Consider the following 25,677-nt stretch of genomic DNA (forward strand, 5'->3'; position numbering starts at 1 on the left):
ACAGATCTGAGACTCGGTGCTTATCAGCTCAGAAAAGCAATATTTGCCTAACTTCCAACACTCTTCATTTAGTGATGAGTTCACAGTCAGGAACTCTCTCAGTTATGAGGAGGTCGTAGTATATCTGGACCCCAGCTTTTAGAAACTAGGGCCTAGGGGAAGAATCCAACATTTCACCTTTCTGACCTCTTGACTGTTCCCTCTCTACAACATTTCCTGTCTCACCTCGGCCTTTGTTTGGGCTGATCCCCCAGACCCAGAGTGCTCTTCTTACCTAATCCTCTTGTCATTCTTAACTCCTTCAAAACTCAACTCATTGGCTTAAGGGGCATTAGATGGTCCAGTGCATAGAGTGCTGACCCTGGAGTCAGGAGCAGGCCAAGCCCATTTTGATTTCAAGGTATAAGAAGGAAAAGGACCAAGCAGAAAATGAGATTTACAAGTGACAAAAGTCACAAAGTCAAGGCGTGGTTGAAAACAAATTCTAATGGGAATTATTGAATAGTCAACAGAATTGACATCAGGGTCGATGGTATTGGTAATGAGTTTGAGGTGGTTGGAGATTTGTCTCTTTTCACTCAGCACCCAGATGTAAAATTTACAGAAACACTGAGATGTTTTGTGTGAACTGTGACTAGCATCTTGCCTAAGGTTTTTCCTGAAGTGACTCAGTTAACCCCAGAAAGGCCTTTAGTTTTGGGGTTTCCTGTTGACTAATAGGAACAGTCAGTTGGACTATAGAATGGGCAAACTTTGAAAATGGAGAATTCTCCCAAGGAAATGTCATTCAATACTGATGGAACAAAGATCAATGCAGTGGAATGGGCTTGGATCCCCAAGGTTGGATCATAGGGCTGGAATGATATCAGAGGCATCCTCCATGCAGAGTTTTAAGTTCAGGCAAAATTGCAGGCCTCTATGGTGACTGAAGAAGTCAAATGGCAACTGTGATTACCATTTGTCACCTCAGATTCAGCTAAGGTGCTGAACTAAAGCTATGGTTTTGATTTTTAAAATAACTCATCAAAGCAGTAAACAATAACCTGATTCTTCAACCTAATGCAGTATTCAAATTACTTTTTTTAGGGGTTTCAAGTTGTGTTTTGATGTTTCATCAGATAGAAAACATGTTTCATGTTCCCCCATGACCTCCCTTCTTTTCAAACAAGCATGGCGGGGGGAGAAAGACATAGGGTCTTTTTTAAAAAAAAATTATTGTGATCTTTTATTTTTGCATCGCTGTCATATCCCAGCATTTCAGTATGTCTCTTCATCCTATCCCCATCCACAGAGCTATATTTTATCACATACAAGTATTTTTTAAAGTCTTCTTTTGTAAGAAGAGGAAAAAATAAAATCAGTTCAGCATTTTAAGGTTCCTTATCCTTAGTCCCTTAGGATTCAAAGAAGAATGGCAGGTGAGTCCATTCTCAAACCTCTTCTTTGGGACCAACCTTGGTCATTATAGACCAACCCGGGCCATATGGTCAAATATTTTCTTTGGCCTTTGTCACCTTTTTCTCTCCTTGCCCTCAATACACCCGAGGTAACCTGTTGCTGTTTTCCATTGTTCAGCCATGCATTTGACCCAGCCTTTAAAAGAGTCAAAGTTCAAGTTCATGGAGACTTACCACTGCTAGCTATGATCTCATTAAGTCATTTAAGGATGGATGTACCTAAACCTTAAGGGTAGAAAGGTAGAGAAATGACTGGAAGATGATAGGTAGTTGTACAGAGAGATCGATCATATTTATTAAGTTGATGGAAATATAGATGGGTAAGTAATTTGATGTGCTCATTCATATTTCTGACCCTAAATGGACCCAAATGAAATGTGCAGTTGATGGAAGGCATCGGGAGAGATTTTTTGACCTGGAATCCATCCAGTGTTCCTTGCTCGTTTCCCCTAACTTGAGGACTATGACTTGGAAGCATTGCCATTTGGTAGCAAATGGATGCAAACCCCACAGAACTTCATCCCCCTGCCCACCACTAGCACAAACATCTCATTGACCACCCTGGAACTCAGGAGAAAAACAAAGACAGGGTTGGGGGGAACGAGTTTCATTTGGCATTGCAGAATTTCTGAAACCACCCAGACTATGGAGTGTCACATATCTCTAACAACCTCCTCCCCACCCTGTCCTCCATGTGCCCCCTTTTTGTTTCTCCTTATCCTGAAGAAATATATGCTCATTTGACTTGTGAAGCCAACATGTGTCTTTGATGATGCCTGGGGTCTGCTCGTGCTGGAACAGCTTCTAAATATAGACCCACTCACAGACTAAATCTCTTGACTCTGGCTGCTATTCAGCTGGCGGCCACAGCCTTATTTTTTATTTCAATTAACGTGGCTGTTTCTGACAGATGAGCTGATCTGGGCTGTTGCCGAAACACCAAGCCGTCTGCGTATCCTTGGCGAGTGTGTTTGAATCCGGCAGGGCCTTCAAAAGCCGCTCAGGCCAGGAGAGAGCCAACAGTGCTCACTGGACTTGAATGCACTGTGTATTCATGGGCGGTTTCAAGATCACATGAGGTAACCCGGTGGTAGGGTGGGTATAGCACTGAACCTGGAAGCAGGAATGAATGAAGAAATCTTGACTCAGATCCTTCCAACCTCTGTGACCACCCCCAGATAAGGCATTCAGTTCTCCCAAGCCTGAAGGGTTGCTCATCAATAAATTGTATCAGGACAGTAGAACCTTCCTTGGAGTTGTGAGCATCATACGAGAGACCATGAAGCACTCTGCAAACCTTATTTATGAGAAGATGATACATAATTATATTTAGAACCTGAAAGAACCTGGGAAGATACCAAAAAGGGCAGGCTAGAACACTATCTAGAGGAAGGAAAGATAGGCTTGGGACTTGGGAGAAATCTGAGTTCAAATGTCGATTCCACTCTTGATGATCACGGAGCTAATCTCTTAGACTCCTCAAGCCGGTCTTGTTGGCTATAAAATAAGGATGGTGGTGTCTGTCGTAGCTGCCACATGGAGTTGTGAAAATGAAGCAAGGTGATCTTTATACATCTTTGAGGGATCTTTACTCTTAATAATACTGCTCCAGTAATGAAGGCCACCATGTATCCATCCTGTCCATTGACTCTGTGTGTGTGTGTGTGTGTGTGTGTGTGAGAGAGAGAGAGAGAGAGAGAGAAACAGCTTACTAAAATCTTCCTTCATTCCTCTACTAATGGGATGAGGAGAGGGAGAAGGGTCCATTGGGTCTATTATTCATATTAATGACCTTTCTCTCAAGCTCTTAACATTGTGGGGATGGACAGCTGATTAGTTATCATGTTTGGGGCCAGCCCATCTACTTTGTGGTTATCTACTTCATGCTATTAAACATTTCTCTGATAACATCCTTCACATCATTTCACCTCTTTAATTATTTGTAGTGAGTCACAGCCAACTCACACCCATTACTTCTCTCCATTACTCACTGGGTACATCTCAGTCACTGTAAAATTCTTGAGAAATGTTAAGTTATAGAGATGGTGGTGGCATGAGGATGAAGAGGTTGAGGATGAGGATGATGATGATGATGGTGATGATGATGATTATGGTGGTGGTGGTGGTAAATCCCCACAAAGTACAGTTGTGTCTCACGTCTGCCATCAGTACTAGAGTGGCCTACTCTCATTTTTTGTTCTAGGATGAATAAGGTTAAAAATCAGAAAATAAAATCATGGATATAATCCATTAATGCAAGAATGATTGCAAATACCAACCAGTCTCATTCATTAGTGCCAACATTGTTGGAAACACCGACCACTCTAGCTTATTATTGCCAAAGTAATGGGAAATGCCAGCCAGATCAACAGAGGACCAGGCAATCTGTAGAATCATTTCTGGCAGTAAAAATGCAAAGGGGAGGGAAGGTCATAATGATTAATTAGTATTTTGTATCTATTTCGTGTGTGAGGATTGGCTGTTTGTTCATTAAGGTCCATATGTAGAGAGCAGCCCACTTGGGATAGGTTCACCCATCTTGTAAACAGGATCTGTACAAGTGCCAAGGAAACCTTCCACTAGATTTAGAATTAATAAAACTAGTACTTAATGATCATTTTAATGAGTTATAATGCTTCTAAACTGTTGTTGCCTAAACTCCATGTGCCATCTTCCACATTCATGGCTGTGCACAGGCTGGCCACCAACGCTAGAATGTCTTGTCTTCTAACCTCTACCTCTTAAACTTCAACTTCTTTCAAGACCCCCTAAACTTCAACTTCTTTCAAGACCCCCTGCATCCACTTTCTCCAACAAGTCTCCATTAATCTGCTTGGTTGTTTGAGTCTTCTTCCCTCCTGAATGATCTTGTATTTGCATCTCTTTATTTATTATATCATCCTAGCAGAATGTAAGCCTCTTGTGGGCAGGGACTATTTTTTCATTTTGCATTCATATCAAGTTTTTAACACATCCTTATTCAGTCAGATAGAATGTATGAAAATACATTTCCTTCATTTTTTTTGTTTTTTTGAATTATGAACTCAGCCAAAATCAAATGACAGAAGCATTTCCATATTCAGTCTGTCACTAAGCATGTATGAAATGCCTACCAGATAAGAGGAGGCTCGATAAAGAAAGGCCAACTTACTGTGTGACCTCCATCAGTGGGGAAAGTAGCAGTGACAGCGTCATCAAAAATCACATAAATTGACAGTAAAAGTGACCTTGGCGTCTACTGAGACCACCAGTCTGTATGACAAAGGAGTACCCACTCCACCCTGCCCAGTGAATAACATCATTAGAACCAGGAGAGATGTCTCAGGTCCCAGGTGTGAAAGTTCGTCATATTTGTCCATCCTGAGATTGCGGTTTTAAAGATGCAAGAGATCCTGGAGGTCATTGAGTCCAATTGTCTCCCTTTATAATGAAGAAAACTGAGCCCAAGAGAGTTTTTTAACTGCCCAAAGACACACAGGGTCGAAATGTCCAAGACAGGATTTGAACCTGAAACTTTGTGATTTCAAGATGATATCAGTACTCCACATTTTAGGCAGAACTGAAAGAAATCATTCCAGAAACACTTTTCTTTAAAAATTTTTGGAACAAAGTTTTTTTAACATGGTGTTTATGAACTTGTTTTTATTATTATGATTATGATTTGATAAGCATGATTCTGAAAAAGGGGTTCATCAGCTTCACTAGCCTGCCTAAAGCTGTCTTACCAAAAAGCCTAAGGATCCCTGCTCTGGAAGAATCACCAGAGTTCTCTTTTTGTCTTAAAATATTTCAGGGCTTCTGAACCATGTGATTAAGTACTGCCACAGTCTATGGTGTGATCCATCTTTATTGTCCAAGGACTGGTTCCTTTCTCAACCTGGCCATTGGTTTTGCCTGTTCAGAGATGGCCTTACGACAAGGGTTAGGTTTTCTGCAATAAAACCCAGTTATCCTAGGCAGTCTCTTACCAGTCAGTTGTGAATGTTTATGCCTGTTCCTCTCGGGGTATATTATCTGTGACAAAAAGAGTTAATGTTGGATATCCCGATTACATTTCTCACCAAAAGACTACCCTTCCTTTATCATGTAATCCAGTTGCCAATCAGGTAGCAAGGGTTTATCACTGACCTTAAGGGGCCAGACATTGTGCTGAGCCAGCATGGAGGAGATAAAGATGCCCTGGTAGAGTTTTTGTTCCAGTTGGGGGAACAACATGACCATAGGTAGAATTTGTATCTAATGAGAGCTGGCATTTTGGAGAGGAAGAGCTCCAATATCTCCAATATCCAAGTCAGGAATGACATCATGAAGTAGATCATATTTAAGCAGAATCTTGAAGCAACAGGGATTCCAAGAGGAAGGCCCTAAAGAGGAAGAACCAGAATTCTTAGATGCTGTGTTAAGTATTGGAGGTCCTCTCATTCATAGTGAATTCTTCCATGGTCATTATGAGACCATCCATGTCATATTGTTCTTGTTTCCGTACATTGCCAACTATGTCTTCCCCTATGTTCACCCAAAGGGGTGTGCCCATTGTTCTAGAGGTCCTTCCTCAGACATATGCATCTATAAAAACCAAGTGGACCAAATTATAACATGCATTTAATGCAAATCTAAAGAGCTTGTCCAGACTCTCTATATATCTATATATCCTATCTAATCCATCTATATCTTTATATATATATATATAGATGTATTTCTGCATATATAGATATATCTGGAGAAAGAGAGATATCTTGTATAAATACCACTGTACCAATAGGAATTGAATTGGATTAAAATATAAACCGAAGGAAATTTCTAAAGGCATGAACTTTGAGAAATTATAGTTGACTCTCCATCTATTCTGTGAAAACAAGATCCATTCTCATAATGCCAGTATTCCTTCTATATTATGTCTGTTAATTAGGTTAGTGAATGTATGATCATCAAAGAATCGAGAGTCAGTATCCCTCAGATAGCAATAGAAGGCACAAAATGGCCGTGGACGGACTGTAGCATATTCCAAATAAGGTCCTAGAAAGACAAGCCAAAGTAAAAGATATCCTTAATGTATGATTGGAAAAAAAGGCTGGTTGAGTAATGAATAACCATTGGACAACAATGTCAGCGGCACAGATATCTTTGTGTGAGGGAGTATTCTTAAGAAGCAAGGCAACATTGCATATTTCAGTCACAGACTAGGAAAAAGCCTATCACCATTTCTTTTTGCCACTGTCATTTCTCTTCTAAATGTGTTGGGGAAAATGAGAAAAATCTGTATTCGTTGATACAAGAGGGGAGCAGCCTCCGTGGGCAGCTGTAATGGTCTAATCATGCTTACCCGCTTAAATGTGCCTCACTGACACCCAGCTACCCTTATCCACATTTAACAGATGCGAGATATGGCTTGGGCCACTCCATTAGTGAGAATGAAATGGAAACTATGACATATACATTTCTCCTGCCAATTAATCTTTCTACCTCAGTAGTTACGTCTCTACAATGAGGCTCCAATTTCCACCCGCCTCAAGTCATTCTTAGGAATTCAGCAAAGTTGAAGAAGCAAGGATTCCGTGACTTTATTTTGTTCGGCACCTGAATTTTATTTTAAAGAGAGCAAACAGTTTGGGATAGATAAGAATCAAAAGATGGTGCTCATTCAAGAAAAGTAAATTGTCCTTAAGTGTTGTTGATGGTCATTATTTATTTGACAGTTTCATTTTAGGGAATGGAATAGGAAATGTGGACCGCATCAATCCCTGGGGAAGACATTACTGTCACCACCCATATCAGGTCTCTCCAGGTTACTAGGTGACTCTCTGTCTGCCAGAAACCGGCTCCAAGCTACAAAGATGAGGATTATTAGTAGTTTCCTACAAAGGACCCCTTTGATACTGGATTAAGTTCCACCTGGGTGCACTTCATATTGTTTGTAAATTTTCCTCTTTCTCATTCTCAGGACCAGCTAATCTTTCACATCATACTTCTCACACATTCATTTTCTTTACCATTACCTGGAAGAAAAAAAAAACACCAGTGACTACTGAGTTTTCCCCAGAGAATCATCCTTCCTCTTCCCCTTCACCCATGTCAGACCTGCCTTTCCCAGAGAGATCTCTATGGAATTTTGCCCCTCATTTCTTGAGAACCTGACCTGCTGCATCTTACTGATTCTGTTGATGGTCTGTGAACCAAGGGCATCCTGGGAAATGAATGATTTTATATAGTTTAAACAGCGGGAATGATTTGGTATCATTTGCCTAGATGAGTCAGAAATAGTGTTTGTCTTGTGAATGGATCAGGTACAGAAAATAAAATCTTAGCAATATGGACCCCGATACAGGATATTCCCCAAATATCTGTTGGTTCGGAAAGCATGCTACATTAGACTCATGGAATCTCAGACTTGGAGAAAGGTCCTCAGAAGTCATTTTTCACCCTAGAACCTAGTCATGGCCATCTTAGAATCAATCCTCTATCTGATGTCCCTAAGAATATGGCCTTCGTTGGAAGCTGTCTGCCCCCATAGAGTCACATCTCAACTACCCTGATATTAGAATGATCTTGAGATTCTGTATTCCTGTGTCTGCCATCTTGTCAGCATTTCCTGGCTTTCCTCAGATGCCATTCGAAATTCTCCCATCTTCATTAAACCTTTGGAATCCCTCAGCTTTCTCTCGGAGATTTTATTTTATTCAGATGTTTGCATTCCTATTATACTGGGAACATTTTAAAAGCAGAATTTGGGGGTATTTTTCTCCTTTATATCCCCCAGCACTTAGCACAGAGTCTGCTATATAGAAATTACTCAGTAACAGATTGTTGACTTGCCCAGCCCTTCATTAACCCCTCTTCCAAAAGACCTGGGATCAAATCCTAACCCTATGTTCAGCAACCATATTACCCTAATGATGGTTTTCTCATTTACACAATGGGGCTAGTAAAATGTATACCATACATCCCGTATGTTTGTTGTGAAGAAGATATTTTCTTTTATTCTTAGAGCACTCTAGAAATAATTTAGAAATTTAACAATCATCTGGAGATTGATATTTTTGGTTCAAACCTTTGTTTTCGTCTATGTGGGTAATTCAGGCTCTGATGACTGCCTCCAGAAAAGGTGATAATTGCACTGTGATTTCCATTGGGGTCATAGTCTCTTGATGTGAGGACTCTGTTTATTTAGACACTGATTATCCAGTTTTTTAGAGAATTGTCTGGGGGCATTCTGGTAGTATGTCAGAGTCAGAAATGAACTCAAGACCAACTTTTGATCCATAAAGTCATACTCTCTATAGAGATAGTATTTTTTATTATTGTTATTGTTATTATTTGACCCTCAGGATTAAATGTTAGTTTTTTTAGAAGGATTTTATGTGTGTGTGTGTGTGTGTGTGTGTGTCTATGTGTATGTGTATGTGTGTGATTCCTCCCAGTGACTTGCATAGAAATACTTAATAAGTACTCTTGATTGGATTGATTGATTCTCATCTGTTTTGATAGAGTTCAGTTAGAAGTGCTTCTGAGACTGTCCTACTGTTTTTCTCTTATTGTTTGTTTTGAGACACAGCATGGTGCTGAGTTCATCCCACTGCGCCAAGATAATATGGGTTCATGTCCATATAGGTTGTATAACCCTATGCAAATCACTTCACCTCATGATGCTCTATGCAGTCCTCTTAAAATTATCATCTTAGAGGTCCCATCCTGCATTGATAGAAGGAATTCCTCACCTTGGAGTTCTCTGTGCCAATGAAATCCCAGGTCCAATCTCTCTCTTCTTAAATGTCCTTCAGATTGTTGCACAGGTGGCTGAAATGTCTACTTTTTTGTAATTGAATAAAAGTCCTAGAATGTCGCCTCATCTTTTCTAGCATCATTGTCAGCGTCATTGTTGGCTTTGTTGGGTACAAGATCATTAGCAGAGAAGAAGCTGGGCATGGGTATCCTGTTGTAGTCTCACGTAGTTTTCCTTTCTTCCACTATGTCTCTTAGTTTTGAATGCTTTTCATTCTGTGTGGTTTGGAGCTTGTGAATTTCAAGATGGTGCCATCTAATTAAAAATATTGTTGGATTTGGTTTTCTATGTCAGGCGATTGGGGATAATGGTTGTGTCTGATTATGGTGCCCTGGGTCCAAGTCTCTCTTTGCCCAGAATCATAGGCCCCCTCCCTTCCATTACAGCTCTGGGGTACCTGACCTTTACCTCTTGGTATTGGTCATCTGAGAAAAGCACCCACTGGCCTTCATTTCCCATCTATAGTTCTTTGCTTCAGGAGGAGGTAGTGGGTACTAAATGAAGAACAAGAAGGTACATTGAGGCATCAAAGAGTATACAGAGTAGGGTTTGGAACAGATGATGCTATTGTCTGCATAAGACCCAAACTATTTGCTGTCTAGCCTGGGTACCTCTGAGTTTAGGAATAGAGACAGAAGAGAAAGGGGAGTCTTCTGCAATTTGAAATGAAAAGCGAATATGTCAGCTTTCTTGGACTGTGCAGTCCCATATTGGATGCAATTATGCAGGTTTGCAGTGCTCAAACCAATTAAATATTGAATGCAATTATGCAGATTTGCTGTGTTTAAACCTTTTTCTTTGAATAAATTGGTCACATTAACATAACATCCCAGCTTGGCACTGAGCAGGAGGCTATCAGAGACTATCTAACTGCAGGCCTACTCATCTTGGGCCACAGTTGTCAAAACTCTACCTTGTACTCATTTCTATCATTAAGGGCTTTGCCTGATACATAAGAAGTCCTTAATAATTACTGATTGATTAATCAATATGGGATGATCCAGTAACAAATCCCATAGGGCTCTAAGGTTTATAAAATACTTTTTTGAATTGCTTCATTTAAACCTCCCAGGGCCCTTGGGCAGAGGCACTCCAATTTGTCTCATTTTATAGGAATACCCGAGACTTGTCCAGGGTCACATATAGAGCTAGTGTCTAAGGTGGGATTTGACCCCTACTCCAGGTCGGACTGCAGCCATAGCACACTGGTAGAATTTACACAATGTGAAGAAAGAATCCTACATTCAATTCAAGTCAGGAAGCATTTATTAAGCATCTTTTAAAGTAGACTCTGGGGGTGGCTAGGTGCTGTGGTGGATAGAGTACCGGCCCTGGAGTCAGGAGTACCTGGGTTCAAATCCAATCTCAGACACTTAATAATTACCTATGTGGCCTTGGGAGCCACTTAACCCCATTTGCCTTTCAAAAAAATAAAAATAAAGTAGACTCTGCTTAACATTGGATATTTAAAAACAAAAATTCAATAACCCCTACCCTTAGGGGATTACTGTTTAGGGGAATGGGGATGGAAACAGAAAAACTTCTCAAATGCAGGCAAAGTGTAGATAAATTTCAAAGTGGGAGCAGCTAGGTGAGAATACTAACTGGGGGCAAGGAAAGAATTGGAAAGAATTCTGTAAGAGGTCCTGCCCTGAAAAGGCTAATCAGCTGGCAATTATTTAGTCCTCATACTGTTCCAGATGCAATATATAGACAACTGAAAATGTCCCTGCCCTCAATGGGCTTACATACTATTGCACTGAACCAAGCTATGAATGAAAAGCTAGGTTTGGAACTGAGGCTTCTATCTTTGTTGTCTCATTTTTCGAATTGAACTTGACTCTTCATTCTTGGAGAATTTTCATCTTCACCTTGGGGACCTGAGCCTCTGAGTAGAGGGTAGCTTCTGTTTGTTTCAGTTTTGAATATTCCAGGTTGGGGCTTAGAAGTCAGATTTAGGCTAAGACAAATATTCAGAGAATAAGGCTCCCCGTGAGCTTTTTTTAATGTCTGAAGATCCTCAGATGTGTTGCTTGCAAGGGAGCCTACTATATGGCCGTGGTCCACTGGACCGGCCTAGATGCTTGGGATTCCTTTTTATTTATCTAAAGGAATGTTGAAGATGTTGGGAGGTGGCCAAGTTAACTCCGGGGCTAAGGTTTGAAGTCCCAAAGTGGATTTCCTTTGAGTAACCTCTTGTGGTTTTCCTATTCTGTGGAACATAGATAAAATAATGAGGATTATGAAGAGGAAGTGGTTACTAGAGCATACTGTAACTTGGCATGTGAGCTTGAAGCCAGTTCAGCTCAGGGCCTCAGAAGAGCCTAATTAACAGACTTGTTGTAAAGATCAAATGAAGTGCTTGCTGTGAATAGATTTGGTTCATCCCCTTCATTTATTTTTTTTCTTTTGTTTTATTATGAACTTACCTATAACCTTCCATTTTACAAATGAAGAAAATGATCCTCAAAAGAGGTCACACAAGGTGGCTTGGTAATTGGAGTGTTGATGGCTTATAGTCCGGAAGACAAGAGTTCAGATCTTTCCTGAAACCATTTTAGCTGTATTTCTCTGAACAAGTCACTTTAACCCTTCTTAGTTTCATCTGTAAAGTGGGAATAATAATAGCATCTAATGTTATGAAGTTATTATGAAGATCAAATGAGATGAGAATATATGTAAAGTACTTTCCAAACTCTAAAGTTCTATAGAAATACTGGTGGTAGTGATGGTGGTGATGGTGATGATGATAATGATGGTGGTAGTGATGGTGGTGATGATGATGTTGTCATGGTTTATGCAGGCAGGACTGAGTTGGTACAAAATCTCATTTTCAGAACTGCTATTATGTGAGAAAGGTTTAATTATCAAGGACCTTCTGTGGCATGACTTGTTTTTTTCCCTAGTAATGACATTCTTCATGCAAAACTAGAAAGGACATTGATCCTCATGAGAACTAGCAATGATATGCTTTTTGGATTTCTCCTGCTTCCAGGGAAAAAGGAACAGTGGCTTCAGAGAATGTTATTTTGGGAGCCAGAAGCACTGCAAGTTGACCAAGCTTTGTCCAGCAATGGGGTATACATTCAGACTGGCCGCTCGCAATGACATTGGCACCAGGTAACATTGTCTCCTGACTTTCTTACTGACATTCCAGAGTGTGATCATATATAGCGTCGTGAAATCAAAGATCTAGTGCTAAAGGGGATTTTGGTCAGTGAGTCCAACTCTGACATTTTACAGTTGAGAAAACTGGGAGCCAAAAATTTAAATGGCTTACTCAAGAGCCATACAGTAGAAAGTGGCAGAGGTGAGATTTGAACCCAGGTCTTTTGTTGCCAAATCTGTTACTCTTCGTATTTCATCAATCTGCTTGGATAATTATGAAAAACTAATGGAAAAATGAGAGAAGTAGGCCTCGAGCGGGGTGGGGGTGTTAACTTCTCCTCTATGGGCTGTTCCTGATGTCAGCAGAATACATCTGTTCTATGAAACCACCACTGGGGACCTCTGTGAACTAAGAAAAACAATATATAATTAGCAGTCTAGAAAATGAAAGGAATTCCAGCTCTTTGATTTATTTTTTTAATGTGATGTGCTTCTGTCTCCTTTCATCACTTGAGCAAACTTTTCCTGCATTTTCCTTTTTCAGTTAGGTGGAGGTGGAGAAAGACAAGGGTGCTAAGGCCCAGGATCAGCCTTGGGTGAGACAATGGGATGGCCCTGAGCCTGAGCAGAAAGCCTCTATTGGCCAGAACGCTCCAGAAATGAGTTGTCCAAAATGAATCATATTTCGCCTGAGAGCCCTTTGTGTGGTTTTTAGTGGTTGTTGCTGGCAACGGTACATTCGGTCCCTTTTCTGCCTTAGTCATCACAGTGAAGCAACCATGTCTGCTCTTCCTCAGTCACCAGGACTGACTTTGGCTCTTCTCTGTCTGGCACATAAATAATAATCATTCTTGATTGACCGGCTGATAGATGGTGATGCACCTTGACAGGCCTGTGGATGAACCAGGAGTAGATTTCACTGAGTGTGGACTAAGCCTCAACACATATCCTGGTCGGTGAATTTTTAAGGGAATCCCCCCCGGTACCAGTATGTGTGTGTGATTTGCCTCCTGCTGGGTTATTAATCTTTTAAATGCTATGAACACCTTTAGCTCTCTGGTGAAACCTAAGGATTCCTTTTCAGAATGACTGTTTCAAAGGATTAAAAAGGATAATTAATAAGAACAATCAGAATATTTTTTTAAAAACAAGCTCAAAGACTCCAGATTGAGACTTCGTACCATGAAGGACCATAGATTTCAATTTGAAGGGGTGTTCCAGGCTGTCCTCTTGATAGTTGTCGACCCAGCAGAGTTGGGCTTTGCCACCAGCCCCTAGACACTGCTAATAGCTTTTTTCATTAACCCTGTTCCATACCGCCTCTGGTGACCAGGGGTAAGAATCAGGGGAGAGATTCTGGGTTTCGACTAACATTAACTAGGAACAGTTGGAGTCAGATTCAGAGGCAATTGTGGATCGTGGACTTGGAGCTCTTAGAAATCTTACAGGAAGTCCTGTCTGACTTTCTTATTTTATAAAGGAGAAAATAGGGGCCTAGAAAGGGAGGTTACAGGTAATGAGTAGCAAAGCGGGGATTCAAGCTCCAATTTGAAACCCTTCTTTCTTTCCATTGCATCCTATTGCCTCTTAATTAAAGCTGGAGGTAAGAAACAGGCAGATGAATGGCTCAGTAGATGGAACACTGAGTCTGGAGTCTGTTCAGATGTGACCTCACACTCTTACTCGCTGTGTGACCCTCGGCAACTCTCCTGTAATGGAGAAGAACAGCAGACCACTTCGTTGTCTTTGCCAAGAAAGCTCCGTAGATAATAAAGGTGTGTTATGGTCTTTGGTTGGGGTCACCAAGAGTTAGACACAACTGAACAACCACAAGAAGCCCACTTCTCCTTTTCTTTTGTCCTGGTTTGGGAAGTCATGAGTTCCCTTTCTCTGAGATCTTCATGGAAAGGCTGCATTGTGGGTTGTTCTCAGTGACCTCCAAAGCCTCTTCCAGCACTGAAATTCTTTATTTATGAATTATAATAGATATTCATTTGTGTGAATTTACACTATTTGTTCATCACTGTGATTTCTCTGGGCATTTGAAAAATGTAATCCACAGGTCTGTCTAGTCTCCCAGACTGTGTGTCCCACCTGACACAATGTGGACATTTTTTTTGGAAGGAGCTCAGGATCAAAATGACAAGATTTGGTATATAGGAGGATTCTGTAAAATAACCCATTTTTTTTTTCCTAGAGATCTGCATACAGCCCCTGTGGGCATCATGGGTAGTGTTTGTTCATTGTTTGTTGTCACCAATATTAGAAGATAGGTTTCTTGAGAGTTTTCTTTGAGAATGCCTATCTCATACCCCTCCACCCTCCCACCCGATGTCTGCCTTCCTCCAAGGACAGGTGTCTCTGGAATCCTCCTTATTTATTCTCTGGCCCCAGGCCTCAGTGTCATAGCATCCTTTCTCCACAGTGGCTACAGTCAGGAGATGGTCTACTACACCTCTGGAAACATTCCTCAGATGCCTTCTGCCCCAAGACTTGTTAGAGCTGGAGTCACGTGGATCACGCTGCAGTGGAACAAGCCAGAAGGCTGCACGGCAGAGGAGGTGATTACCTACACCCTGGAGATCCAGGAGGACGATCACGTAAGTCCTAGTGCTCCCAGCCATCTCCTTGGGTAGATGCTTGAACCCGGCCATGTTAGTCTCGCAAGAGACAACGTGCATTCCTCCATTTTAGAACTGGAAGACATCATCACATTCAACCCTTTCATGTTTGGGCCATGGCCGGGTTCACACCGCTCATTTCTGCCTTTATTCTGCCATCTTAGCTCCACCCCACACAACTTGTTTCTGAGACAGGATTTGAACCCAGGTCTTCTGGACTTTCTATCTGCTGCTATGCCCACTACACCTCACTCCAAAGGCTACCTAGGGGAGAAAAGTTTTAGGAAGGTTTTCCCCAATTTCCAATCATCCTTAAGGGAAAGCTCCTCCAGGTTCTCACTCATCATACTCTTACAAATCCTGCTGACAATTAGTTGCATAGGCTAATACAGTTCTATCAAGAAAGGTTTACAAATGAGACCCTTTTAAAAATATTAATTACTATATTTTGTTTTTATATCACCTTTAATTGTGATCCTATCCCATTCCTTATAACAGGGGAAGGGAATAACTGGTGATGTGATGAGAAGGGAGATGGAAAAGAAAATCTGCTGGTGGGGGTGGGGAGAATTCAGCAAACCTGACTTAATCTAAGAGTGTTTTCTAAACCCTAAGTTCCTCACCATGACCTTTGCAAAGTCGAGTTGTATTTTCCCACTTCTTGGAAGATTGTATATTTCTTAATGAATCCAAATAAACTTAAAGTCAGTTGAGTCTATCAAAAAAAAATCAATGTTTATCTCAATTTTTATCTGGTCTTTTGCTTCATGTCGGATACCTGGCTTATGACAGCAACCCAAAAGTATTCATCTTCTCTCTTTCTTCTTACTGAAATTCCTCATAGGATCCCAGATTAATGACTTTAGAACTGGAAAGGACCTCACAGATCATCTGTTTGATCCTCTCATTTTTACAGATAAGGAAATTGAGGCCTAGGGTAATCATAGTATTGACAGATTTAAAAGCACCTATCCAGTCCATCTCATTATATCGTGACTTTGCCCAAGTCCTCTATGGAATAAGTGATTGGGTCAAGATTTGAACCCAATTCTAAATCAGTGTTCTTTTCTTTGACCCACATAGCAGCTCAGTTCTTCATTCCTCAAAGCTCCCACCTTTCCTATAGGACTAACACAGAATGGTCTTCTATGGCAGAGTCATGGGTTAGCCTTCTCTGTTCCCCCAAAGGAAATTGGCACTCAAGAAGAAAAGAGTGGAGAAAGGTCTTGCCGTCATCAAGCTAATTAACCCTGGCTTGGTACCCAGCCTTTACAAGAAGTCTGACCAGGCCAAAAAACAATTATCTGTTGGCAGAAAACCACAAAGCTGAGTTTTGGGGGGCCTCCCAATTTAACTGTTTCTTTTAAGTTCCTAACACATGTTGCCAGACCTCGAATTCACTGATGAGTATTGGAATCATGAGCTCACAGTCAGGAAGCCTGCCAGGGTTTTGAAAGCACAGGATTTTGTGGAGAGACGGGATGGTCCTGATGACTACTTCTGTTTCTGTCCCTTTAGGATAGCCTTTTCCACCCAAAATACACTGGAGAGGACACTACCTGCACTGTGAAGAATCTCAAGAGAAGCACACAGTATAAATTTAGGGTGAGTTCCTAATCCCCCTGCCTCAAGTTTCTTCTCCCCCACAAAGATGCTTGAATTTATGATATCGCATCAATCTTCTACTCAATAGGTTCCATTAATTCCAAATACAGACGCTCATTTGTTCGCCACAGCCCATCTCTCATCTTACATCCTGATAATTGAGGGCAAAATCAAAGCTTTAAAATTGGGCTAGGGATTTGACCTTGATTTCATTAATAATGGTGGACTGTCTAAGGAAACCCCTTCCACCCATGTAGGTCAGTGACTTCTCAGCAACCTTAAGTCTTAGAACCACTGAAATTAAGTGCAAGGCTGTGTTTGGGAGGAGAAAAATGCATTGGTGACCTGGAGGTTGGTTCAACAGGTTTATTGGGAGATACCACTCTGTCGTGAACCTTGATCTGGGGTCCGGTCATTCCTCTTAACACCTAGCGCCCCAAGAGCGTATCTCCAGCTTCCCAATAGAGAAGATTCAGATCTGTGACACTGGAATTTTGTTGGGAATATAAATCTAGGTCCCCCAAAAAAAGAATTACTGAATTTTCCTTCCTCTTCTTCCTCTATGCAATGTCCTGTCGGAGTGTTTGTCTCAGAACCAAGGTTTTATTGAATAAAAGAATATTGATGTTCGGTGTTAATATAATATTGCTGTTCAGCTTTAAGCATTTGAATATTGAATGAAAACTGTTTCCTCCTTGAGAGCATTGATTCGTTGTTGTCTAGATTCCTAGCTCTGGACACCTGGTAGGTTCCTACTACTAAATTCGTCTTGGTCCTCCCTCCCTCCCTTTGCAGTTTGGACGGCTATCTCTCTAAATACATTTTGCTTTTATTATTTTTGCAAGAATCTGTGCAAACATCATAGCAATGTAGGGAATCTTTCCCACTTATTTTTTCTACTGTCATCAATATGTCACAGAGGGTCAATGCTTTAATGTAAGCATTTGCTCCCAACTTTGATAGATACTATGGACCATATAATTGTTCTAGCCCTCTCTTTCCACAAGATGGCACTACCGGCCCTTTCTTTTCACTCAATGGAAATTTTTCCCAAATTTTCCTTCAGTCTATTTTAATGAGGTGGAATTTTGGTTGCTCTTTCAGCTTGGAATGACTCTTTCAGATTCTCCTTTTCCAGAGGAAACCACTTTATAAATGAACCTCAATCGTCAATTGACTGATTTTTTTAGAAAGACTTGCTACTTTATTCTCAAAAATGAGACGCTGAGCTCCTTCCAATGATATTATAATAATTAGACTTGAGAGAACGACCGTTTTTAAAGCATAACCTAATTATGCCTTGGGCAGAATGGAAGAGAATGAACTCCCTGGCTGAATGTCTGTTTAATGGTGATGCTACCAATGGTTTAGGGACAGAGGAGGCCGTACTCATCAGCACAGGATGGCTCCCTCTGAAGCCCTTGTGTGGAGTTTGGAGTCGAGTGAGCTAGGTGGGCAAGAAGGTGCTCCTTGGAAGAAGGTCTCCACCTGTGGTTTAGTCATTATGGGGGGCGTCCCACTGTGGAAACTGATTCCATTTATGTGTATTGGCAACTGGTCTGCAGTTTTAAATCTTAATGGGGTGGGTTGGAGGCAGGACTGAAACAGGTCATCATCTGGACCACAAGCTAAACCTTGCTTCCTCTCTTAAACATAAAAACTATACATGTGATGGCAAAATTCAGGAAGCAGCCCTTACTTAATAAGGCAAATCTTAAGTGCTCCCAACTTTAAAGGGCAACCTTAAGTCACTAATTCTATTTTTTTTTATTTCTTTAAGGCAACGGGATTAAGTGACTTGCCCAAGGTCACACAGCTAGGCAATTGTAAGTGTCTGAGGCCAGATATGAACTGAGGTCCTCCTGACTCGAAGGCCGGTGCTCTGTCTACTGTGCCACCTAGCTGTCCCTAAGTCACTGATTCTAACAAAATAACCCACAACTGACCCCCTAGTAGATTTAGATCTGAGAAGGACAATAGGTCATTATCATCACATTGCTAACACTTATATAGTACTTTCTGCTTTGCAAAGGGTAAATAAATATTATCTCATTTGATTTTCATAGCAAACTTGGGAATAGGTTCTATTGTTATCTCAGTTTTACAGATGAGGAAACTCACAATTAGTGTCTGAATTTGAAATCGAGTTTTCCTGATTCTAGGTCCATTACCCTCCTATTAGACAGATAAGAAAACTGAGATCCCAGTGATTAGAAAAGGTGATAGAGATCATAGGACTCACTATGCATGGGTTCCTTACAATGGATTTGGTGCTCATTTGTTCTGATTGTTTCATCTCAGCCAAGGAACTTGCTTTTATCCCCTGGGAATTACTGAGTCGGACACTAATATTCTCTATATTTTTTCCCTTTTGCATTCTTATTCTAGTTAATTGCTTCAAACGTGGAAGGGAGAAGCTGTCCAAGTGAAGTTTTGGTTTGTACAACAAGCCCTGACAGACCCGGCCCCCCAACTCGACCCTTCATCAAAGGGTTAATCACATCTTGTGGCTTTAGCGTAAAATGGGGTAGGTGATTTTTTTAAAAATATGTGTATATATATATTTTAAGATGATTTCTTAATTTCCATAGGTTTCTCTACCTGGAGTCCAATCAGGCTTCCATGGTGCCATCTACTGACAAGACAAGACATTACACCTCTGTTTGGTCATCTGGACCCCAGCCAGATGTTTATCTGTCCATATCCTATTATCCACCTACACACTTACAAGAAAACTAATGGGCGTTTTGGTTTCCTTGTAACCAAACCTCTGATTTCCCAAGTTTAGCGGGGCACCTGGTGAGCGACTCCCTTGGCCGGTGCAAGGTGGACCTTCTCTGACCTCAGCCTTGGTGAAGCTAATATTAGGTGACTTGTCCAGGGTTCCACAGCCCGGGTAGGACTTGAACTCGGGTCTTTGTGATTCCGAGGCCAGCTCTCCATCATACTGCCTCCTCAGGGAGAGAATAGACATCCAGAGCAGTAGCATTCTGACTCATCCCAAGGAGCAGCGGTAGAATTTAGCGTATCATTGAAAATTGGAGACTGTTACCAAGGCACTGAAGACTTATTTGACATAGGGGCGACTAGGAGGCACAGTGGGCAGAGCATTGGCCCTGGAGGCAAAAGAGGATCCAAGTTCTCATTCAGCTTCAGACACTAGCCGAGTGATCCTGGGCGAGTCACTTAACCCTGATTGCTTCAAAATCAAAGACTTTGTTGACATGGCGGGATGTGGGTTTCAACCTGACCCACTTAGATAAGTGGAAATCAGTGGAAGCCTGAATACTCCACTGAAACATGTCTAGAACTATCAAGAGAATGCAAGAGGGGAAAAATGAATAGATGTTAGTATCTTTGACTTTTTCTATAGCAGCTAAGTTAGAGTTGAGAAAACTGAGGCTTATCAAGAAGTGACTTGCCCAAGGCCATGCCACTGGGCCTTCCTGACTTTAAGTCCAGAGCTATTTGTGAAGGAGAATGCCACATAGGAATCTTACTCTAAGGAAACCATGCCATCAGAGGCATTGGTGATCAATCAGACTGGCAAAAAAACAATTATCAATCTCCTCCTATGTGAGAAGCGCTGAGGATACAAAAAGAGGAAAAAAGACAGTCCTTGCCCCCAAAGGAGCTCCCCATCTAATGAGGGGAGATAACTAGAAAAAAAGAGGTGTACAAACAAGAAATAATGAAGGGCCTAGAATTAAGGGACTGGGAAAGACTGGCATGTTAGTGGAGCCTTCGAGGAGTCAGGGAGGTTAGTCATCTGCAGAGGAGGGAGACCTTCAGTCTTGGTGGACAGTGTCTTTATTTAGTATTTCTGTTCTGTCCAATTCCTAGGATGTCCTTGGGCTAGCTTCCAACCAGAGATTTCCCCCCCTTAGTAAACTGGTTCCAATCTCCCCTCTGAGAACATCACAGCATCCCCCCAAAAAGTTTGTTCTTGGGGACTTGGGAAAATCACATAGCAACAGTGGTTCAGATAAAATACAATCTTTCATCCACGGCTAATGAGATATTCGCTCATATTTCAGATCCTCCTAAGGATAATGGCGGCTCTGAAATCCTTAAGTATTTACTGGAGATCTCAGAGGGACATTCAGAAGGTAAAGTTAATTCAGTTCAAAGCAAATGGCCTTTATTTAGCACTCTTTATGTGCCAGCCTCCGGTCTGGGCACCCACTCTACCAAGTCAGAGCTGAAACAGCCCCTAGGTTTGGCGACACCATCGTTCTTGGAAAGAACAGGTCCATTATCTTCCCTTGGGCTCCATCCACCATCCCTTCTTGGCCATCAATAATCTGAGCATTAGCTCCCCATGTTAAAATGTAATGTGTGTCTGCTAACCTTTAATTTTTCCCCAAAGAACTTCATTGAGGAGACTTAAAGGGAGTTTGGGAAGGGATACTTTGAACTCCTTCAGCTCACTACAGCCATATGAGATCACCCAATTTCTTGGATAGAAAGCTGCTAGTAGGAACAAGAACTATTGGAGCAAAGAAATGAGTTTTATTTCATTTGGCTGGTTGGTTTCTTTCTTCTTGTTTTCCTTTCTCTTTTGGAATATGTTTCCTTTTTTCTTTTTTTTCCCTTTTTTTTTTTTTGCAACCTAGCCCACCCCATATGTCATGGACTAGATCTGTGGGGACCACTGTGGACTTGATCTCACTGTTGATGGGAATGGAAACTTGAACCTGCTTTGTTTTCCAACCTGGATGAATTTTCTCCTCCTTAGGCAACCTCAGAACCCCTGGGGTCTCAATCTTATTAGTAGAGTCACCTGATTGATTTTTTTCCTATTATATATCAGAACAGCGGTAGCCTCCCCCAAGTAAGCCCCACCATACCCATCTGGACATAACAGCTAAACATGGACTCTATTCAAAACTAAATTTGCTTTTTTAAATCAGAACAATTAACTGGATTTTTGAATCTTCACGTAAGCATGACAAAATGTACTTGAAGAATAATGAGTTTGTTGAATCTATAACTCAAGTATTGCTAGTCTGTTTGCATTTCATGAGCTCCAATAAAACTAATTGGAAGTCATTGAATATTTAAAATTTAAAGCAGGGGTACCCAACATTTTAGCTCTTCTGGGCAGCACCACCCCACATAACCTTTACCCATTCGTGAACACAATGCCATCCACATCACCAAGAACCTGCGACATGCCCCAGGGCTACCATAGGTTGGACACACCTGATTTCAGGACTTTCTCAAGCGGTAATGAAGTTAACTAATTATTCTGCAGATTCATTTAGTGTAGACCGCCCATTTAGAATATATTCTCTTTGCCATCTCTCCCAGTCTTCTTCTTTCTTTATAATAATGGCTTACAGTATTGTACTTCCCAGGAGTAGTTTCATTTTAAAGAAGACCATTGGAAGAAAACAATTTGTCCAAAAAGTGACTCTTTAATGTTGTAATTTCCAAGATTGTGGCATCTGGATAAATGATGGACTCCTTTGGCACATTCTAAGCTTGGGAAGACAGACCTGTCTAGTTTCATCTTATAGGATGCTAGATCCAAGGCTCAAAAGGATGTTAGAGATGTCTAACCTGAGGGGAATGAGAGGAGCCATGACTTGTCTGAGTTCAGAGAAGGAACAAACCCCATAGACTATGTCAGAACTCAGATTCCTTCTCTTCCTACTCTGAAGGCCAACTCAGACCACAAAAAGTCTAAGGGAAGACTTGTTTTCTGTCACTGGTTTAATATTTTCTGTTTTTCTTTCCTCCTGAACCCATCATCCCATGTTTCCTTGGCTTCCCAGTATCCAAGGTTAATTTCATGGGAATTCAGTGGCTGTCAAAAATATCATTACAGAAATGCTAATTATTACACTCAACATAATTAAGTAATTAAAATGCTACAATCTTTTTAAAAAGCTAAGAAAATGGTAATTTAAAAGTAAACCATGTTGTCAACCCTTTTATCAGTCTGATTTAAAAGGAAATCAGCCCAGTCTGATTTGAAAGGAAAAGACAACTAGATAAAAGTTTCCATACTCAATGTGCCTCCCCTTTATCTTTGCATGCACCCAATTTCCTGAAGGGAGTCGGTAATGGGTTGACCACTCATCATCATGTCAATCTTCTGTTACAGCAAACCAATGGGATGTGGCGTATAGTGGCTCCACTACAGAATATACCTTTACTCACTTGAAGCCGGGCACTTTGTATAAACTCCGAGCGTGCTGCATCAGCACTGGTGGACATAGTCAGGTGGGTGGTGTGTTTTTCTGTAGAGAAAAATTACATTAAGAATTTTAATCCCATTTTGATGAGCTTTTTCTGGGGTACCCCCATGCTGTTCATTTGGGTCCAGCATAAGATTTCCCAAATTGTTCTTTGATTTTGAAATGTTGGAAATTACCCATGATCAAGAATTCCCATTTGGTGGAGCTGTCAGTATAGTCATCCTTTTAAAGGTGTTGGTTCATAATTTTTCACAAATTTCAGGAATGAACCCTTGCTAATGCTAGCAGTAACAAGATGGATATTTCTCAGTGTCTTTTTTTTTTTGCAAGGCAATAGGGTTAAGTGACTTGCCCAAGGTCACATAGGTAGATAATTATTAACTGTCGGAGGCCAAATTTAAATTCAAGTCTTCCTGACGCCAGACCAGTGCTCAGACCAGTGCTCTATCCACTTTGCCATCCAACTGCCCCTTTCCCAATGTCTTTTAATTAATGTTCACATAATAAGGGTATAGACATTCAAGAAATCATGACATTGTCTAAGAAATTAATGCTTTAAAATTTCACAGACTTGCCTCCTCTGAATTATTGACTTTTTATTGGGGGTGAGGAGCAGGGAGACAGAGTTGAAAAGAAGCATATTTGAGACGTTTTTCTCCTACTCAAGGGGGTACGAGAGAGAGAGAGAGAAAAACATGACCGTGCTCTAAAGCTGTAAACGGAGTTGATCTCCCTAGCTTGGCGCTGCCATCTTGGCGCCACAAGTGATCTCAAAGGGACAGCACTGTGCGCTGTGTGTGAGGTGAGGAAGGGAAAGAAGGTTGGACCAGACCGGGAGAAGACCTCATACAGAAGATATATAATGTGGACTTATCCTTGAGAAAAGCCAGGAAGTAAAGATGAAGTCATGGAGGCAGCCAGTGGATGTGTCCAGAATTGAGTGATGAAGAGTTGTTTACACTGAAGAGTGAGCTAGATATCGTCTGAAAAGGGGAATAAATCTAAGAGGACTGGAAAGGTGGAAAGGGGCCGCATCCTGAAGGGCTTTAATGTTCCCAAAGAGGGGAGAAAATTTCATATGGAATGTATTGAATAGATTAGAATGACTTGAGCATTAGGAAAATCCTTTTGGCCTCGGAGTAGAGGATGAATTGGATGATGAGGGCCGTTTGAAGCAAGGCTAGCCAGGAGGCTAGTGCAATAGTCCAGAATTAAGTTGCTCAAGGACTCTTAAGGTAGTGAGTGTGGCCATGTGGGAAGAAAGAAAGAAGAGAGGCAGGGAGCTAGTAAGGATTTACCATTGCATTAGGCACTATGTAAGCAATTCTCAAATATCTCATTCGATAATGAGCAGAGAAAAGGGGCTGGTCGGAAAGGTAAAACAATAAGACTTAGCAGCTGAATGAATATATTGGATGAGAGTGAGGAACTGGGGATGCCACCGAGGTTGGGTGTGGGGTATAAGCTAGGTGGCTAGAACATGAGATTCAGTTTCATGTTGCTCCTTCCCCTTCTTGATTTTATGTTTTTATTTCCTTCAAGTATAAGGCGACAATTAGAACAAAGATTCTTTTCCAGACAATTCCCAAATGGAAAGAAATCAAGGAAGGGTATTCTTGTATTGTACCACCTCATTTCTGTCAGAGCAAAATTGTCCAAACACAATTTTTGAATGAGTATTGACATACATACCTTACCAGTTAAAGATTTCTTTTGAACAGCATAATTCTGTCTTTACCCTTTCCCAAATTGGTGGTTGACTTCCTTATCAATCACCTTTTATAAAGGAGAAGATCAATTTTCCTAAATAATGTCATCATTATCCAGAATTTCATCTTTAGGCCTTATAGACCTATTTAATGGTCTGCTAATATTTAAAAAAAAACTCCAAAAGAAATGGTTCAGTTATAAATAGTAAACTTGGCTAAGTAATTGGGGTCTTCTCTTCTCACAATCTAATTTTGAGTTTAGTAAAAATAAATTTGTGTTTAGGTTATGAGCACTTAACCAACATATGTTTTGCAAATTGGCTTCAGAAATTGTTCATTCTGTTTGGAGCAGCTGCCCCAAGCCTTGTATTGCCTCCATCAACAGATTCAGAAATGACTTGCTGCGAAAAAATCAACCAGTGTTTGTCTTTGTCATATGCTCCAAGAGGAGCTCGCCATTTATAGTGTTTCTGTTAGAGAATTGCCTCTTCTGTGACATTTTCCTGAGAGATGAAGTGACCATCTTCCCTTCCTCCACAGTGTTCTGACAGTCTACCCGTCCGTACACTCAGTGTTGCACCAGGTCAGTGTCGACCCCCAAGGGTCTTGGGGAAAGCAAAGCACAAAGAAATCCATCTACAGTGGGGTAAGTCATCAGCAAGGGACATAGGTGACTTGGGATGACTGAAGGCTTTCTTTTCTAATAAATAGTTTGAAATTCAGAGGATTATTATGGAGTATTTTTAAGGATTGCTTCCCATTTTTAATCATAAAAATAATAAAATACAATAATGCAAATGTTCTAATAAGACAGCAGTTTTTTTGCTCTGCTGTATATCTGAGTGTAGGGGTAGAGTAGGGGTGGAAGGGTGTAGCCCCAGTGGCTCATGTCAAGTGACCTCAACATTGATTCTCGTTGCGTTTCATCCTAATTTCTCACCCTAGTAACCTAAGAGATGTCTGTAGACAGACATGATGCCCACAGTGTACCAGTTAAATTCAGATAGCCCAACTTGAACCCCTCTTATGGACCATACATTGCTCTAGGCTCAGGAGATAGATTAAAAGCAAGAACTGTCCAGTTCTCAAGGAGCTTACTGTCTTTTGAGCATGTTCATATAATAGTCAAAAAAGCAAAATCTTAATGAGTATTGATTTCAGAGTCTGTCTACCCCCTGCCTTCCATCCAAA

The 25,677-nt window shown here is 41.0% G+C and overlaps 1 protein-coding gene across 1 annotated transcript in view; it reads left to right on the plus strand.

Moving 5' to 3' along the window:
- FNDC3B (fibronectin type III domain containing 3B) overlaps positions 1 to 25,677 on the plus strand; it is a 351,337-nt gene that overhangs the window by 273,875 nt on the left and 51,785 nt on the right. The window contains exons 12-18 of the mRNA XM_074190931.1: positions 12,233 to 12,357; positions 14,771 to 14,945; positions 16,485 to 16,571; positions 18,960 to 19,098; positions 20,609 to 20,680; positions 22,684 to 22,802; positions 25,027 to 25,132. Coding sequence (XP_074047032.1) covers positions 12,233 to 12,357; positions 14,771 to 14,945; positions 16,485 to 16,571; positions 18,960 to 19,098; positions 20,609 to 20,680; positions 22,684 to 22,802; positions 25,027 to 25,132 — 823 coding nt within the window. The remainder of the gene's footprint in view (positions 1 to 12,232; positions 12,358 to 14,770; positions 14,946 to 16,484; positions 16,572 to 18,959; positions 19,099 to 20,608; positions 20,681 to 22,683; positions 22,803 to 25,026; positions 25,133 to 25,677) is intronic.

Source organism: Macrotis lagotis, chromosome 6, assembly GCF_037893015.1.
Source record: "Macrotis lagotis isolate mMagLag1 chromosome 6, bilby.v1.9.chrom.fasta, whole genome shotgun sequence".
NCBI classification, from domain to species: domain Eukaryota; kingdom Metazoa; phylum Chordata; class Mammalia; order Peramelemorphia; family Peramelidae; genus Macrotis; species Macrotis lagotis.